At 53.8% G+C, this 17,006-nt stretch overlaps 1 pseudogene and 1 gene segment (V, D, J or C); both read left to right on the forward strand.

The window, feature by feature from the left end:
• Positions 1 to 860, forward strand: LOC149521215 (immunoglobulin heavy variable 1-46 pseudogene; annotated as a pseudogene).
• A 1,265-nt stretch (positions 861 to 2,125) lies between these two features.
• LOC149521216 (Ig heavy chain V region 3-like) lies at positions 2,126 to 4,249 on the forward strand. The segment is given in 3 exon segments: positions 2,126 to 2,406; positions 3,560 to 3,695; positions 3,781 to 4,249. Coding segments are annotated over 2 exon segments (489 nt in total).
• The last annotated feature ends 12,757 nt before the right edge of the window (positions 4,250 to 17,006 follow it).

The raw sequence follows: 17,006 nt of genomic DNA on the forward strand, positions 1-17,006 counted from the left end.
ATGGCAATGATCGCTCTGGGGTTCTGTTTCCTTCTGGCGGCTGTCTCAGGTAAGGGGATGGACGCCGGTGTCTGCCGGGCACAGCTGGGCTGGGGGAGCAAAGATGGTTTGAAGATGAAGACGTAGGAGGTGGATCAGGAACTCGGGATTCTAAATCGCAGCTCTGAGGAAATCGCACACGCTGGAATTTTAAACCCAAATAGGGTATTCTGATGCCCAATTTTCATTACTCTGTAGTAGGAATGCCGTACGCAGCTCTGAAAAACCTCCAGCCCAGTTATACCTCAGTTTCCCCTCTGCAAGAAGGATAACTGTACTTCTTCTGAACAGGAATATGCCATGGACAAATTCTTTATTATTAAAAGGCAGATCAGACCCTGTGATAAGGCAGGGAAGGGTACTTGGATAAGGCTGGGAAGAGGAGGAATAGAATGGAATTAACGGTATTTTTTTTATTGACAGGTGCCAGCTCCCAGATCCAGCTGACTCAGTCTGGGGTAGAAATCAAAAAGCCTGGAGAGTCCGTGAAGCTGACATGTAAAACCTCCGGCTACACATTTACCAGCAATTACCTTAGCTGGGTCCGGCAGGCTCCCGGGAAAGGCCTGGAGTGGATAGGATACATTGATCCCAGAGATAGTGAAACAGGCTATGCCCAAAATTTCCAGGGGCGATTCACCATCACCAGGGAGAACTCCATAAGTACGACCTGGCTGCAGCTGGGCAGCCTGCGAGCCGATGACACTGCCACGTATTACTGTGCTCGGTGCACAGTGACACAAACCGCAGCTACCGCCGTTCAAAAACCCCGCGAGGGGACCCAGGCTCCTAACTCTCCACATAGCCAACAGGAGCTGTGATCCCCGTACCTGTGGAGGCGCAGGTAAATACGGCATGTGGGGGCCGATCAGGAGCTAACTCTGACTATCGGAATCCGGCCCCCGGGCCAGTATTTGCCCACCTCTGGGCTCCATCAAGTTACAAGAGACAGGAAGCTACAAGGTGTATTTACCTTACCCGTGTGTTCATGGACAAACACCGGAAACGTGTCTGTTCCTGGCAGTCCCTGCTTCTCATCAGATGTGGATGCTCCATCTAAAGAGAGGTCACAGATTGGGAAAATGAAGTTCAGGGAGCAGAAGGGACCTGGCTGCTGTCACCCGGCAGGTCAGGGACAAAACCAGGAACCGCATGGACGTCTCCTGAGCCCCAACCTGGTGGTTGGGTGTCAGGGCCGACCCACAACATTTTGGCATGTGAAGCAGGGAGCTCAAATGACGCCCCCATGCTCTGTCGCTTTGGCCAAAACTTTGTAAGGTCTCAATACTGCCTTTTTCCTGTTCTTTGTGCCCTCCTTCCTCCAGCACAGCACTCCACCATCTCTATGCATCTAGAGCAGAGAGAATACCAGCAGCAGACACAATTTTCTATACACTGGGTCCTAGTGGCCCACCCAGTCTGGCACCTGAGACTGCCATCTCAGTTCCACTGATGGTAAGGCCAGCCCTGTTTGACATCACAGACCAGTCAGCTCCATATCCAGGAGGGCAGGCATGAGTCCTGTGGGGCTGCAGGCCAGACTAAAGGATCTTAGCACCTGGGTGTCCCTTTTTTTTGGTAAATGGGGACCACGGCAGTGCAACCTCCCTGCTCCCCATGTGTGATGGCATGTCGTCAGGGTTTTCCTGTCTCCTGCACCCCCGTAATGGCATGGATAGACTCCACCAGCCAGTAGAATAAAGGGTGTTTATTGCTTCTCCAGGATACAGCACAGCACAGATGTAATCTGGTTCCAGGGCAGGCCTAGGATGCCTCAGCCCCCCTTGAGATGGGGGAGACTGGGCCCCTAAACTCCATTCCCTTTCCCTAGGCTGTCTCCTCCATGCTCCCAGACAGAAACTAACCCCCTCACCTCCAGCCCTGCCCCCAGCCAGGGCTCCACTCCCCTTCTTCCCATTGTTCCACCTGTCTGAAGAGTTTCGAAGCCCCCTTGCATAATGACTCATACCCTGCCCTGCTGGGCCGTGCTGCAGACGGCAGCCAGTGGAGGTCACTCAGAACCCACTGCCCAGCATAGCAACCAGCAAGGTACGCCCCACTACGTCACAGTCAGTGCTTGGGGAGGGAGCGGCTCACAGGGTTGCACGGTGCTCGGACCTGGGTCTGAGAGTGGAGGCCTGAGACGCTAGGACCTACTCGCCCCTCCCAAGCCTAGTAACCATGGAAACTGATCATAACAATAGATATTATTGTCCGGGGAATTCACCGGACATGCCGAGTTCCAGCTCCAAACGGGGCAGTGCGGGAGGGGGCTCAGGGCTGGGATAGGGAGCTGGGGAGCCAGGTGATTCACGCGAGAGCTCCATGAGTCCCAGCCAATGGGCGCTTTGAGGGCGGAGCCTGCAGGTGAGGGCAGAGAGGGGACCCCGCTAGCTTGGCGCTCGGGGATGCGGCTCCAGCCCTGTCACGCGCTCTAGGGGTTAGTGGCTGCAGCCCAGGGCCCCAGGATAAGGGCCGCCTGCAAAAAGATCTGCACTTGTAGTGGCCGGGTAATGTCTCTTCTCACCCCCCTCCCCCGCCCGCCCAGGACAGCCACGGAAGCACCTTTCTTAATCTGGGCCTGGGCGATATAAGTTATAATATTCGATATAAATATAAATATTTATCCGGGTCTCTCTATGTCCCTGGTCATTCGGACTGTGGCTCTAGGGGCAGAGTTGGTCGTTAATTCGCCTCCTGAATCCCTGAGCGCTGTCCCTGGTGCGAGCCCTGCGGGACGAGGTTTAACACCCCCGCCCAAAGCTCCCCCCACGCCGCTGTGTGTCCCAGCCCCGCTCCCGACCTGCCACAAACCCAGGCCTCCTTCGGCTACAGCCCAGAACTTTCCAGCCTCCCAACTTCCCTCCCTCCCGCTGTTCGCTGCTGTGACTGGGGCAAATCCAGCCTGGCTCGCTCTGCCGGTCACACGGGGCGGCCTCTCGGCTGCACAGACCCAGCCAGGGGGAGCCGGCCCCCAGTCTCCCGCCCCGAGCCCCCTTTGCACAAATCCCCGCTCCGGTGACGAATCCTTTGTCTCCTTCGCCTTCGGTTTGTGTGAGCCTGGGTCACCCCCCGGACTGATTCCAAATCCTCATTCCCCGCCCGGGGAGAGGCTGCCGGACTCACCGCGCTCCCCAGCCCCTTACTTGTAGCCTTCCAGTGAGTGACCCAGCCCCGTGCAACCCTGTGACCCCGCCCCTTCCAGGCACCGACCTCCTGACCCGCTGTCCGCATGGACAGGACCTCGGACACCTCCACGTAACGGGATAACTACGTGACAATCGGGCCCTAAATTCAATACCGGGGAACCGGGCTCGAACCCGGCAGCTGCTTCTCCCCTTTAACCCACCTCCCTGGAGCTGGGAGCTGCACAGACACAGCGGGGCAGAGTCTGACTCCGCCCTGAGCCCCGAGCCAGCGATTCAGAGTTAAGGGAAGGAGCCTGGGTCCGTTATAAGCAGCGGGCCATGCAAATAGGGGAGAGAGGTTCCTGTTTAAATCTGTGCCTCTCTCTGCCCAGCCTGCACCCGCAGGGACAATCCGCAGCCCCTTGGCTCAGAGCAGGGAGCAGCCAGTCCCCGGAGAACTTTCCCCGCCAGCAGCAGAGACAATGAGACTTTGGGTCGCAGCTGTTTTCATTCTAGCAGCTCTGGAAGGTATTTAGTTCCCCGATCAAGTGGCAGAGCCCAGACAATTCTCGCTGGTTTTATGCCGGTTCTTCTAACATCCCTTTATTCCCAGGTGCCCGGTGCCAGGTGCAGCTGGTGGAGTCCGGAGGGGATGTGAAGAAGCCCGGAGACTCTCTGCGCCTCTCCTGCAAAGCCTCCGGCTTCACCTTCAGCAGCTCCGGGATGGACTGGCTCCGGCAGGCTCCCGGGAAGGTCCTGGAGTGGGTGGCTGCTATCAGCACCGGCAGTGGGAGCAGCACGTTCTACTCTGATGCACTTGGGGGCCGATTCACCATCTCCAGGGACAACCCCAACAACCTGCTGCACCTGCCAATGACCGGCCTGAAGCCCGAGGACACCGCCCGCTATTACTGTGCGAGACACACAGCGACACGAAACCTAGTGATGCGCCTGCAAAAACCCAGGCTGCAGAACCCGCGGCCGCCACGCGGGGGCAGCAGAGACACAAACAACCGGGCGCTGCGCACAGAACCGAGAACAAACTTCGGTGGATGAAATACAAACCCGCGGGGAGATTTTAACCCTTTCGTTGCCTAGAAACGCCCCCTCTCCTCCCGTTTGCATCACGGTGTTCCCCTGGGCCTGCGCGGCAGACATCGCCGGCTGCCTCAGCCAGTCCCGTTGAGGCGGGAGCCCCGTTCCCCCGGCCCGGCTCGGCTTGCTGATCGGGCACTTTCACTGATGTAAACCGGGATTCATTGGACTCCTTCCAACGTGGCTCCTGCGCTCCCCTTCCCCCACAGAGACCCGGGTCCAGCTTCCTCGGAGCCACCCGGCCCGGGAGAGAAGGTCCCCCGTGGCCTGCGCTCTGCAGCAAGTCACGCAGAGAGGTGGCAGCGGTTCCTTCTGCCCTTCGGCTCTGTGCCAGAGCCCGGGGGCGGAGGGTGACGGAAGGAAACACGCAAACAGGCCACAGTCAGTTATCAGAGCCCTTAGGAAGCAAGAGCGGCTGGTCTATTTAGGACAGCAGACGGGGACTTGAGTCCAGGTGCGCCCCTGTGCCTGTTACAGAACAGGAGTGATTGTCCGCAGCTGGGACAGGACACACACACACAAACCACACACACAGTAACACACACCGCAGACACACAAACAAATCAAACACAGTCACTCAGACACAGAGACACTCGGACACACTCACGTCTCCTCCCCTTTTCTGAGGCTAAAAGGACGACGAGGGAGAATCGTTTCTGTGGTTACTGAAGGGAGAGATCCGCTCCGGGGCAGCAAAGTGTCACGTTCGCTTCGGAGACTGAATGTTCGGCCTTAGCTCTGCAGGCTGGGATGGAACCGCAGCGCGAGGCTCTGCCCAGCCTAATCGCTTCCCAGTCAGTACGAGTTCGATGCCCGGTGCCCCTTGGAAGTTCGCCTAGCACCGCTCACAGGCAGATTTTCTCCATTGGAGAGGGCCCGAAAGGCAGAAGGAGGACGAATAGAGTTCACTGAATTTGTGTCGCTTTTTATTCACAAGTCCAGCTCACCCGGTCTGGGACTGGCTATGCCCCGGCCTTCCAAGGGCGACTCACCATCACCAGGGACAATTCTGGAAGCACGGCCTGGCTGCAGCTTTAGTCCCTCCAGAGAGCGTTTGCTCGGGTCAACAGCCTGGGATAATTTCGCCCCAAACTTCATAGCCCCGTGACTCACTTAAGTCGCATGGCAACGAGAGTTTTCTGGCTGAAGCGCTAAGTCACTTTTCAAAGTATGAATTAGGCCCCTGTGTCACTTGTGACAGCAACAAAACATCCCTGAGCAAATGTCGTGAATGCCAGACAACGGGAGACTTGGGGGGAGAATCTTTCAGTATCTCCTGTTGAAGCTAATACCCATGAAGTCTGAAAAAATAAGGGGGTGTCGGCACCCCCATGTCACCCTCCCTTTACACGGTGGAGGATGGGGTGTCAAATCCCTGCTCCCACATCAGGCTGAGGAGGGATGATCTTGGCTGTATCATTTGCTAGGCACGTGATCTAACCACTAGGCAATAGGAAGCACCATCAACTCCTTCTGTGGTCAAGGGATTTGGGAGCGCTATTATCAGCTTACCTCCAAGGCTGTGAATCCCAACTGGAGCTCCGTACCTAACTCCCTTTCGCAGGTGGTACCCGCCCCATTCTCGGCGGTGCGGTGGCTTTGGTAAGCCGCCTAGCTCTGTGATCACCGTACCCAAGGAGGCTGAGGTGAATACGGTGAAGTGGGTTGTGGCAAGTGTTACCAATACTTGTAGACCCCGATCACCGTCTTGACCAATATCAGTAATCCTAGCAAAACACGGTTTTAGAGGACTTCTTATCTGGCCTCAAAGGTGCGCTAACTACCATCGAAAGATACCGGAGGACTTTATAATTCGAATCGTACACTTCATTTGCTTGGAAAGTGTTCACGTGCAGGAAAAAAACGCCCAATCACTCATTAGCTGTTTAGAGGCTTTTTTATAGAAAATTGATTCCTGACCTCAATGACTCCGCCGAACCCGCGAACTTCACGTTTCTTTTGCAGTAAATGGCATCAGTATTACGGGGTAGGTGCTTTAGAATGTGCTCGCAACTTGTACACCACTATGTCAGCATTGCCCCATGTCAGGATTCCTACCGAGGCATTAGTCTCGCCAACTTCTTATATGGCCTCTGAAATGCGCTAAAAACCTGCCACGCGTAGTAGAGAACTACACAACTACTTTCGCACACGAGGTGTCTTTCCGACGTTCTTACCTGCATGGGGAAAAAAACCCTAATCGATCTCTAGTTCTATAAAGTCATCTTTTACAACATTGAGCCCCGTTTCAATGACGCCTCAACAATCAAGTTTCCTTTAAAAAACGCAGCGCAGTTTATGCTGTATGTGCGGCAGAATGCTAGGGCGCTTCGGGCGCCACATTGCAGAATGGAAGTGTCATTAGCTGACACTGTTTCACACCAATTCTTATATGGCTTCAGTAATACGCCTAAAACCGGGACCCACGGACTGGACGACTGCAGAAGTACATTCGCACACCCCATTTGCTTGGGACGTCCTTACATGAAGGAAAAGCACCTAATCCTTCATTAGTTCTCTAAAGACATGCTCTCCAAGCTTGATGCTTGTTTTCAATGCCCCCTCAAAGAGCACTTATCCTCTCAGGCGTAACGCAGCACAGTCCAAACTACATCTGCGTTACAATGCGATCCTACTTTCAAACAAATAGCTCAGCATTGCCCACTCTAAGGAGCAAAAGCAGCATAGAATGCGCTCCATTCTGTTTCAAAGAAAGTTGATGTATACGGAGAGGTGGGGGGGCTTTGATAACAGGATTGCATTAGTAAATCATGTCTTTACAGTGCTAGTCGAACGATTCGGTGATTTTCGTGCATCTGAGAACGTCGCAAGGCAATCTCGTGTGCGAATGTAGTTGTGCAGTCTTCCAGCCCCTGAGGCCGGTATGTAGCAAATGTCTGAAGCCATATAAGAATTTGTGAGAAACGGAGTCTGGCTAGTAATAGCTCTATTGGACTTTGCTGAGTTAGTGGCGTTCATGTAGTTAGGATGTTCGGAGGCAGAAACTGCGCTGCTAAGTTTTGGGACAGTAGAAGGCTCTTCTGTGAAGCTGCCTAAGAATGGGCGTGCAACAGTGTCTAGCTAGGGATAGCTACACTCGGTTATGCTGAGCTTACAGAATGCTGTGATTCGTAAATTGTTACCAATACTTTTAGACCCCGATTACCGTCTTGACTAATATCAGTAATCCTAGCAAAACAAGGTTTTAGAGGATTTCTTATCTGGCCTCAAAGGTGCGCTAACTACCATCGAATGATACCGGAGGACTTTATAATTCGAGGCGTACACTTGATTTGCTTGGAAAGTGTTCACGTGCAGGAAAAAACGCCCAATCCCTCATTAGCTGTTTAGAGGCTTTTTATAGAAAATTGATTCCTGATCTCAATGACTCCGCCGAACCCCCGAACTGCACGTTTCTTTTGTAAGTAAAGTGTATCAGTATTACGGGGTAGGTGCTTTAGAATGTCTTCGCAACTTGTACACCACTATGTCAGCATTGCCCCATGTCAGGATTCCTACCGAGGCATTAGTCTCGCCAAATTCTTATATGGCCTCTGAAATGCGCTAAAAACCTGCCACGCGTAGTCGAGAACTACACAACTACTTTCGAACACGAGATGTCTTTCCGACGTTCTTACCTGCATGGGGAAAAAAACCCTAATCGTTCTCTAGTTCTATAAAGTCATCTTTTACAACATTGAGCCCCGTTTCAATGACGCCTCAACAATCAAGTTTCCTTTAAAAAAGGCAGCGCAGTTTATGCTGTATGTGCGTCAGAATGCTAGGACGCTTCGGGCACCACATTGCCGAATGTAAGTATTACTTGCTGACACTGTTTCACACCAATTCTTATATGGCTTCAGAAATGCGCCCAAAACCGGGACCCACGGACTGGACGACTGCAGAAGTACATTCGCACACCCCATTTGTTTGGGACGTTCTTACATGAAGGAAAATCACCTACTCCTTCATTAGCGCTCTAAAGACATCCTCTCTAAGCTTGATGCTTGTTTTCAATGCCCCTTCAAAAGCACTTATCCTCTCAGGTGTAACGCAGCACAGTCCAAACTACATCTGCGTTAGAATGCGATCCTACTTTTAAACCAATAGCTCAGCGTTGCCCACGCTAAGGAGCAGAAGCAGCATAGAATGCGCTCCGTTCCGCTTCAAAAGAAACTTGCTGTATACGGAGAGGTGCGGGGCTTTGATAACAGGATTGCATTAGTAAATCATGTCTTTACAGTGCTAGTCGAACGATTCGGTGAGTTTCGTGCATGTGAGAACGTCGCAAGGCAATCTCGTGTGCGAATGTAGTTGTGCAGGCTTCCAGCCCCTGAGGCCGGTATGTAGCAAATGTCTGAAGCCATATAAGAATTTGTGAGAAACGGAGTCTGGCTAGTAATAGCTCTATTGGACAATGCTGAGTTAGTGGCGTTCATGTAGTTAGGATATTCGGAGGCAGAAACTGCGCTGCTAAGTTTTGGGACAGTAGAAGGCTCTTCTGTGAAGCTGCCTAAGAATGGGCGTGCAACAGTGTCTAGCTAGGGTTAGCTACACTCGGTTATGCTGAGCTTACAGAATGCTGTGATTCGTAAATTGTTACCAATACTTGTAGACCCGGATCACTGTCTTGACCAATATCAGTAATCCTAGCAAAACACGGTTTTAGAGGATTTCTTATCTGGCCTCAAAGGTGCGCTAACTACCATCGAATGATACCGGAGGACTTTATAATTCGAGGCGTACACTTGATTTGCTTGGAAAGTGTTCACGTGCAGGAAAAAAATGCCGAATCCCTCATTAGCTGTTTAGAGGCTTTTTATAGAAAATTGATTCCTGATCTCAATGACTCCGCCCAACCCGCGAACTGCACGCTTCTTTTGCAGTAAAGTGCAGCAGTATTACGGGGTAGGTGCTTTAGAATGTCCTCGCAACTTGTACACCACTATGTCAGCATTGCCCCATGTCAGGATTCCTACCGAGGCATTAGTCTCGCCAAATCCTTATATGGCCTTTGAAATGCGCTAAAAACCTGCCACGCGTAGTCGAGAACTACACAACTACTTTCGCACACGAGATGTCTTTCCGACGTTCTTACCTGCATGGGGGAAAAAACCCTAATCGTTCTCTATTTCTATAAAGTCATCTTTTACAACATTGAGCCCCGTTTCAATGACGCCTCAACAATCAAGTTTCCTTTAAAAAACGCAGCGCAGTTTATGCTGTATGTGCGTCAGAATGCTAGGACGCTTCGGGCACCACATTGCCGAATGTAAGTATTACTAGCTGACACTGTTTCACACCAATTCTTATATGGCTTCAGAAATGCGCCTAAAACCGGGACCCACGGACTGGACGACTGCAGAAGTACATTCGCACACCCCATTTGCTTGGGACGTTGTTACATGAAGAAAAAGCACCTACTCCTTCATTAGCTCTCTAAAGACATGCGCTCTAAGCTTAATGCTTGTTTTCAATGCCTCCTCAAAGAGCATTTATCCTCTCATGCGTAACGCAGCACAGTCCAAACTACATCTGCGTTAGAATGCGATCCTACTTTTAAACCAATAGCTCAGAATTGCCCACTCTCAGGAACAGAAGCAGCATAGAATGCGCTCCGTTCTGTTTCAAACGAAACTTGATGTATACGGAGAGGTGGGGGGGCTTTGATAACAGGATTGCATTAGTAAATCATGTCTTTACAGTCCTAGTCGAACGATTCGGTGATTTTCGTGCATGTGAGAACGTCGCAAGGCAATCTCGTATGCGAATGTAGTTCTGCAGTCTTCCAGCTCCTGAGGCCGGTATCTAGCAAATGTCTGAAGCCATATAAGAATTTGTGAGAAACGGAGTCTGGCCAGTAATAGCTCTATTGCACAATGCTGAGTTAGTGGCGTTCATGTAGTCAGGATATTCGAGGCAGAAACTGCGCTTCTGTTTTGGGACAGTAGAAGGCTCTTCTGTGAAGCTGCCTAAGAATGGGCGTGCAACAGTGTCTAGCTAGGGATAGGTACACTCCGTTATGCTGAGCTTACAGAATGCTGTGATTCCTAAATTGTTACCAATACTTGTAGAGCTCGATTACCGTCTTGACCAATATCAGTAATCCTAGCAAAACACGGTTTTAGAGGACTTCTTATCTGGCCTCAAAGGTGCGCTAACTACCATCGAAAGATACCGGAGGACTTTATAATTCGAATCGTACACTTCATTTGCTTGGAAAGTGTTCACGTGCAGGAAAAAAACGCCCAATCACTCATTAGCTGTTTAGAGGCTTTTTTATAGAAAATTGATTCCTGACCTCAATGACTCCGCCGAACCCGCGAACTTCACGTTTCTTTTGCAGTAAAAGGCAGCAGTATTACGGGGTAGGTGCTTTAGAATGTCCTCGCAACTTGTACACCACTATGTCAGCATTGCCCCATGTCAGGATTCCTACCGAGGCATTAGTCTCGCCAAATTCCGATATGGCCTCTGAAATGCGCTAAAAACCTGCCACGCGTAGTCGAGAACTACACAACTACTTTCGCACATCTCGTCTTTCCGACGTTCTTACATGCATGGGAAAAAAAACCCTAATCGTTCTCTATTTCTATAAAGTCATCTTTTACAACATTGAGCCCCGTTTCAATGACGCCTCAACAATCAAGTTTCCTTTAAAAAAACGCAGCGCAGTTTATGCTGTATGTGCGTCAGAATGCTAGGACGCTTCGGGCACCACATTGCCAAATGTAAGTATTACTATCTGACACTGTTTCACACCAATTCTTATATGGCTTCAGAAATGCGCCTAAAACCGGGACCCACGGACTGGACGACTGCAGAAGTACATTCGCACACCCCATTTGCTTGGGACGTTCTTACATGAAGGAAAATCACCTACTCCTTCATTAGCTCTCTAAAGACATGCTCTCCAAGCTTGATGCTTGTTTTCAATGCCCCCTCAAAGAGCACTTATCCTCTCAGGTGTAACACAGCACAGTCCAAACTACATCTGCGTTAGAATGCGATCCTACTTTTAAACCAATAGCTCAGCGTTGCCCACTCTAAGGAACAGAAGCAGCATAGAATGCGCTCCGTTCCGCTTCAAAAGAAACTTGCTGTATACAGAGAGGTGGGGGCTTTGATAACAGGATTGCATTAGTAAATCATGTCTTTACAGTGCTAGTCGAACGATTCGATGATTTTCGTGCATGTGAGAACGTCGCAAGGCAATCTCGTGTGCGAATGTAGTTCTGCAGGCTTCCAGCCCCTGAGGCCGGTATGTAGCAAATGTCTTGAAGCCATATAAGAATTTGTGAGAAACGGAGTCTGGCTAGTAATAGCTCTATTGGACAATGCTGAGTTAGTGGCGTTCATGTAGTCAGGATATTCGGAGGCAGAAACTGCGCTGCTAAGTTTTGGGACAGTAGAAGACTCTTCTGTGAAGCTGCCTAAGAATCGGCGTGCAACAGTGTCTAGCTAGGGTTAGCTACACTCCGTTATGCTGAACTTACAGAATGCTGGGATTCGTAAATTCCCGAGGACCCCGCCCGGTGTCACTGCGCAGCCGCCACTGCGAGTGCAAACCAGCCGGAGCTGAGACAAAACCCTTCCTCGGCAGCAGCGCTGGGCTGCTCCGCCAGGTGGCGCCCCAGGCCCGCGAGTGAGAACGAGCCGTACGAATCCAGCGGTTCCATCTCAGACACTGACCGGCTCTTCCCGTCCTCCTCCCCCTCCCCAACCTACTGTGCCCCCCCCCCGCCCACTGTGCTCCCCCGTGTGACCTCTGCCCTGACCGACAGCCCGCTGGGGACACTCCCACCACGCCCGGATGCTGCTAGCGCCGGGAATGAACCCCGGGCCTTAGGCTCCGGCCGGCATTGGTGCGCCGGGAAGGGAGCGGGAGTGTCCATGCGAACGGGAGCGGGAAGGGGAACAGGAACAAGAATGGGGTGGCAAATGTGATCGGGAGTGTGCGGGATACAGGAAAGGGAATATGAACAGGAGCAGGAATGTGAAGGGAGCATCAGCCTGTATGTGAATGGGAGTAATGGGGGGGTGTGGAATGGAACAGGCGTGGCAGGGGCGGTGGGAACAGAAATGTGTCCGCAGCGAGGCTGGTTCCAGTGCCTGGGAATGGGCATGGAATGATGATGATGATGAATAGTTAGTACCAATTGAATCCTGCCATGTCGCACCACGGGGCTGGGCTCTGAAAGCTGCAGGTTTACTACCTCACAAGCGCTTTAAACCCGACACGGGGAAACCTTCTGTCTCCGCTTTGCGGCTGGTTAATACTGAACTCAGTAAATGAGCTGGAAGATGACGCCCAACGAGGGCGGAGCAGTTGGGGGTAGCGGTCCCAGCGCCCAGGGTCTGTGGTCACAATCTAGGATCCCATTATCCTAGGCCCGGTAGCGGCACAGCCCGTGAGAGCTCTCTCCGCCCGCAACCCCAGTGTAAATGGGAAGCTTTGACCGGCGCTGCGTGGCCCTCCTGAGCATGGGAGGGGCTCCAGAGATCGCTTCCCTCCCCGCATCACCTGAGTCACCAGCCCCTTAGTCCCTGCGCGAGGAATCACAGTCACTGCAGGGAGCTGCTCCTCCTCCAGGTCCGAAAGTGTCAGGAGCGTCCCAGCGCCCCGTGTCCGGCGCTGCACAGACACGCAGGCCGCTCCGGTCTGACTCCTGCACCCGCAGTCCGGGGTCGAGCCTCTGAGATCTCTGGCAGGAGCAGGGCGGGTTTAGGGAGTCAAGTATGCAAACGAGGAAACCAGTTTCCAGTTTAAATTTGTCCGTCCCTCCACGCAGCCTGCACCCGCAGCCCCCTGGGTCTGGGCAGTGACCAGCCAGTCCCCTGAGAACTTTCCCCGCCAGCACCAGGGACAATGGGATTTTTGCTGCTCTTATGTGTCGCTGTAGCGGCTTTGGAAGGTTTTTTCTATTTCTGAATAACTGGCGGAGTTAGTAGAAATATGGCTCCTTTGACAGAGGTATTGATAAGCTGTTTGAAGAAAACCGGAGACTCTCTGCGCCTCTCCTGCAAAGCCTCCGGCTTCACCTTCAGCAGCTACCCCATGAACTGGGTCCGGCAGGCTCCCGGAAAGGGGCTGGACTGGGTCGCTGCTATCCTCTTCGAAGATGTTGGTACATTCTACCCCAGTTTATGGAACGCATAGGCGGATTCCGTGAAAGGCCGATTCACCATCTCCAGGAACAACTCCAACAACCTGCTGCACCTGCAAATGACCGGCCTGAAGCCCGAGGACACCGCCCGCTATTACTGTGCGAGAGACACAGCGAGGAGAAGCCGGTCTGAGCCCAGACACAAGCCTCCCCTTACAGTGAGCAGCGAAGCCGTTTGGCGCTGGGGGCGCCCAAGCTCCGTGCATGGAAATGAAACCGAGTTCAGAGAGAGGCTGGGAACAGCAAATCCCTTTCACTGTCGTTCTCAGCCCTCCGCCTTGAGGGGCGGTAGCTCCCGAGACAGGGCTGCAGTGGGCTGGGAGAGGAATATTAGGGCGGTTCCACCGGGCACACAGAGAACAGCTCCTCCTTCCAGAGCCCGGGTCACTGTCTCCCTTGGCTCCTCCAAAAACTAGATCTGAGCGCTGCGGGCACCCAAAAAGGGGAGGCGGATTCTCACCGGATTCTCGGGCCTCTCTCAGCCTCTGCGGCGGATATAGGGCAGGAGGAGCGGGGCGGGTGCCCCGGGCCCCGCGCTTCAATAGACCCCGCGCCAGCGCTGTCACTTTCTAGCTTTCGCCACTAGAGGGCGCCGATGCCCCGCGCCTCACAGGAAAGCCAGGTAATCCTGGGAGCGGGTGGGAGCCGAGCAGGGAGATGTCGGAGCGTGTGGGCAGCGCTCTCAGGGCCCTGTCCCAGAGAGCGTCCCCCAGCCTTTGCAGTTCTGTCTCTAGAGCAGCCCGGCCGGCCCGCAGGCGCTGGCGGAAGGGGGGGTCTCTGCTGGCGGGTGGGTACCGTGAGGCGCCTTTCCCCAGCTCTGCAGACCCAGACACCAGGCCAACTCCTTGAAAGAGTAAAGCGGCAGCTTCTGCAGCCCGGCCCTGGGGGCGACTCTCCTGAGAGGCGCAGGAGCCTTCAGCGCGGCGCTGTGCCTAACGCCGCCCCACCACACATCTCCTGCCCCCCAGCTACCGCCGGATCCTGCAGCCAGAGTCCTCTGCCCCAGCATGGGAAGGGGTGGTCTCGGTGTGGGGGAGCCCCGTGAGCCCCACACTAGCTGGTCGGTGCCTGGGCGGGGTCTGCGCATCGGGGGCTGTTCCCTTCCTGCCCCCGGCACCCAGTCCTAGAGCAATGCGCCGGAGCGCGGGGGCCCATACAGCTGCCTTGGTGCGGACACAGGGAGACTGAGCCAGGCGGTTGCCCCCCGCCAGAAGGGAGCCAGCTGTCGGGGGGGGGGGGGGCAACAGTGGCAGGCTAGTTTGCTGTGTCCAAGCTCCCTTTCTCGGCAGGGGCCAGTCGGGGCAGCCTCTATGGCCCCTCCTCTGACCCTGTATGGAGCCTGAGGTGCCGTCTCCTTTCCCTCCAGCTGCTCTGCAGGCTCCTGAGGGTCTGCTGGCTCGGACACAGCAGCCAGCCCCTTCTAAACCGGGTCAGGATTTCCCTGCTCCGCGGGCGCCTCGCTGCTTCCGTGTTTGGGTCTGGAGAAGGGGCTGATGCTGGGGAGAAGCCTTTTCCCACCGGCTGTTAGAGACCCAGCTGCCAAAAGAGCTAGACAGCTGTAACAGACTTAAATACCAATGGAAATGTTTAATTATTAATGTAGAAGTTTGTTTAACAATGAATCACAATAGAATTAAAATAAAAATTATCCAACTAAATTAAGTTTCTATAAAATTTACCCAATTCACATGTAATATGAAAATAGCTTCAATTTGCTCATTTGACACTTTTTTTTTCTATTTTTTCTCCAAAGGGGAGCCCGCGAAATTGTGCTGTCCTGGGCCCCGCAAAACTCTCATCCGTCCCGCCTCAGTCCCGCCAGGTGGGGCCAGATCTTGATTAGGATGCAGATGGGCAATAAACAAAACCATCAAGCCTGTAAGGAGAGGCGGTGAGGACTCCCTTAGCGGTAGTGGGGAGGAGGGTGGATGGCAGCCCCAGGAGACCTTTCTGCTTCTTGATGCAGGCTCAGTGCGCACAGAGAGACCTGTGCCCCTGGGCGGGACGAGGAGGGGCCGTGAACCCTTCCATTCCTTCCTCCAAAGGGACACGGGAAACCAGCACCTCACACTTGGGTTCAAGGTTCTGACCGAGAACTAGGGGGACAGGCTGGAGAGCGAACCCATCTACAACGCTAGCTGGGCCTTGCTACATCGAGTTTTAGCCTTTCAGCTGCAGGTGTTCACCGTGATTTCCCTGTTACCATACCTGGCCTGGTTTCCCTTCACTTGGCATCATTTAACCTGCAATCCACTGTTAATAAACTTGGTTTCTTTCAACCTAAACCAACCAACCTGGGGCTGTGGAGGAAGCTGAACGGTTCATGGCAGGCCGGTTGGGGGAATTCAGGCTGGAAGGGCATAGAGAACCCTTGGCTAGTGATAACCAAGGCTGGTGGAGACAAGAGCACGGTGGGAGGTACCAAGCAGGCTGCTGCAGGGGGGGTTGCTAAACCAGGGCTGTCAATCACACATGCTCAGTTCCTACTTGTCTGCTCGCTGGGAGTGACCGGACGGGGAGCTGCTGCAGACGAGCATTTCAAGGCACCCGAGAGACCAAGCGGGAGGTAATTTTGGATCAAACTCCATATAACTCCTGCCGTGGGACATGGTGGCGGTCAGTGAGCAGTGATCCCACCCTGGCCACAGCAGGAGCAGGGGGTGTGAATGAGCGAGTTCCCCAGTTGGTGTCAATAGACGCCAACTTCTAGGCCCACATCCCCAGAGGTGCCAGCCAGGGACATTTATCCTCGCAAAGCTAGCACGGCGAAAAGCCGAAGGATGACTCTAGGCGTCCCTGAGCACCAATCCACCGGACGTCGGTCCTTCCTCGGTGGTTTATCTCCGTTTGCTCACACCCGCCTGCAAATCCCTGACCCAGCGGGCTCTGCTGCGCCCCAGTCCAGTGCCCGGCCCTCTGCACTCACACCCGCCCTGCCCCAGCCTCGCCTGCAGTGCGGCGTGCGCTGAGCTGAGCGGAGCGTCTCTCTAGTGTAAAGGAGAGACCTGTCCCCGCGGGGACATCGCCACGTGCCGAGCTCTCACCCCCATAGCACTTTATACCCGCCTGAGGAACCCGCATGTAAATTCTTGAGCGGTTAAATACGGAGCCCTGCGTCTCGGAACCTCAGTCTCTGTCCAGACACAGACCTGCTCTGCCCTGCTCTCTGGGGAGTTTCCCTCAGTGCCTGGGAACGAGAATGGAACCTCTGCTGCTTTTCCTCGCCCTGCTCGCCGCCCCCCGCTCTGAGTGTTCCTGGGGCAGTGAGGGGTTTAGGGTCCCACACACATTCAGCGACTAATTCCTTCCTGGATTTGTTTCCTTTCCCCTGGTGTCCTCGCTCAGGTGCAGCTGGTTCAGTCCGGCCCGGCGGCGGTGAAGCCCGGAGAGACCCTCACCCTGAGCTGCGCTGTCTCCGGGTTCTCCATCTACTACTCCATCAGTACTACTACTGGCACTGGAACCGGCAGCCCCCCAGGAAAGGACTGGAGTGGGTGGGGAACGCGTATCCATATGATGGGAGCACAGGCTACGCCCCGTCTCTCCAAGGCCGAGTCACCATTTCTGGGGACACCGC

The sequence above is a fragment of the Pelodiscus sinensis genome, chromosome 30 (genome assembly GCF_052426305.1).
Source record: "Pelodiscus sinensis isolate ZL-2025 chromosome 30, ASM5242630v1, whole genome shotgun sequence".
Classification (NCBI taxonomy): Eukaryota; Metazoa; Chordata; order Testudines; family Trionychidae; genus Pelodiscus; species Pelodiscus sinensis.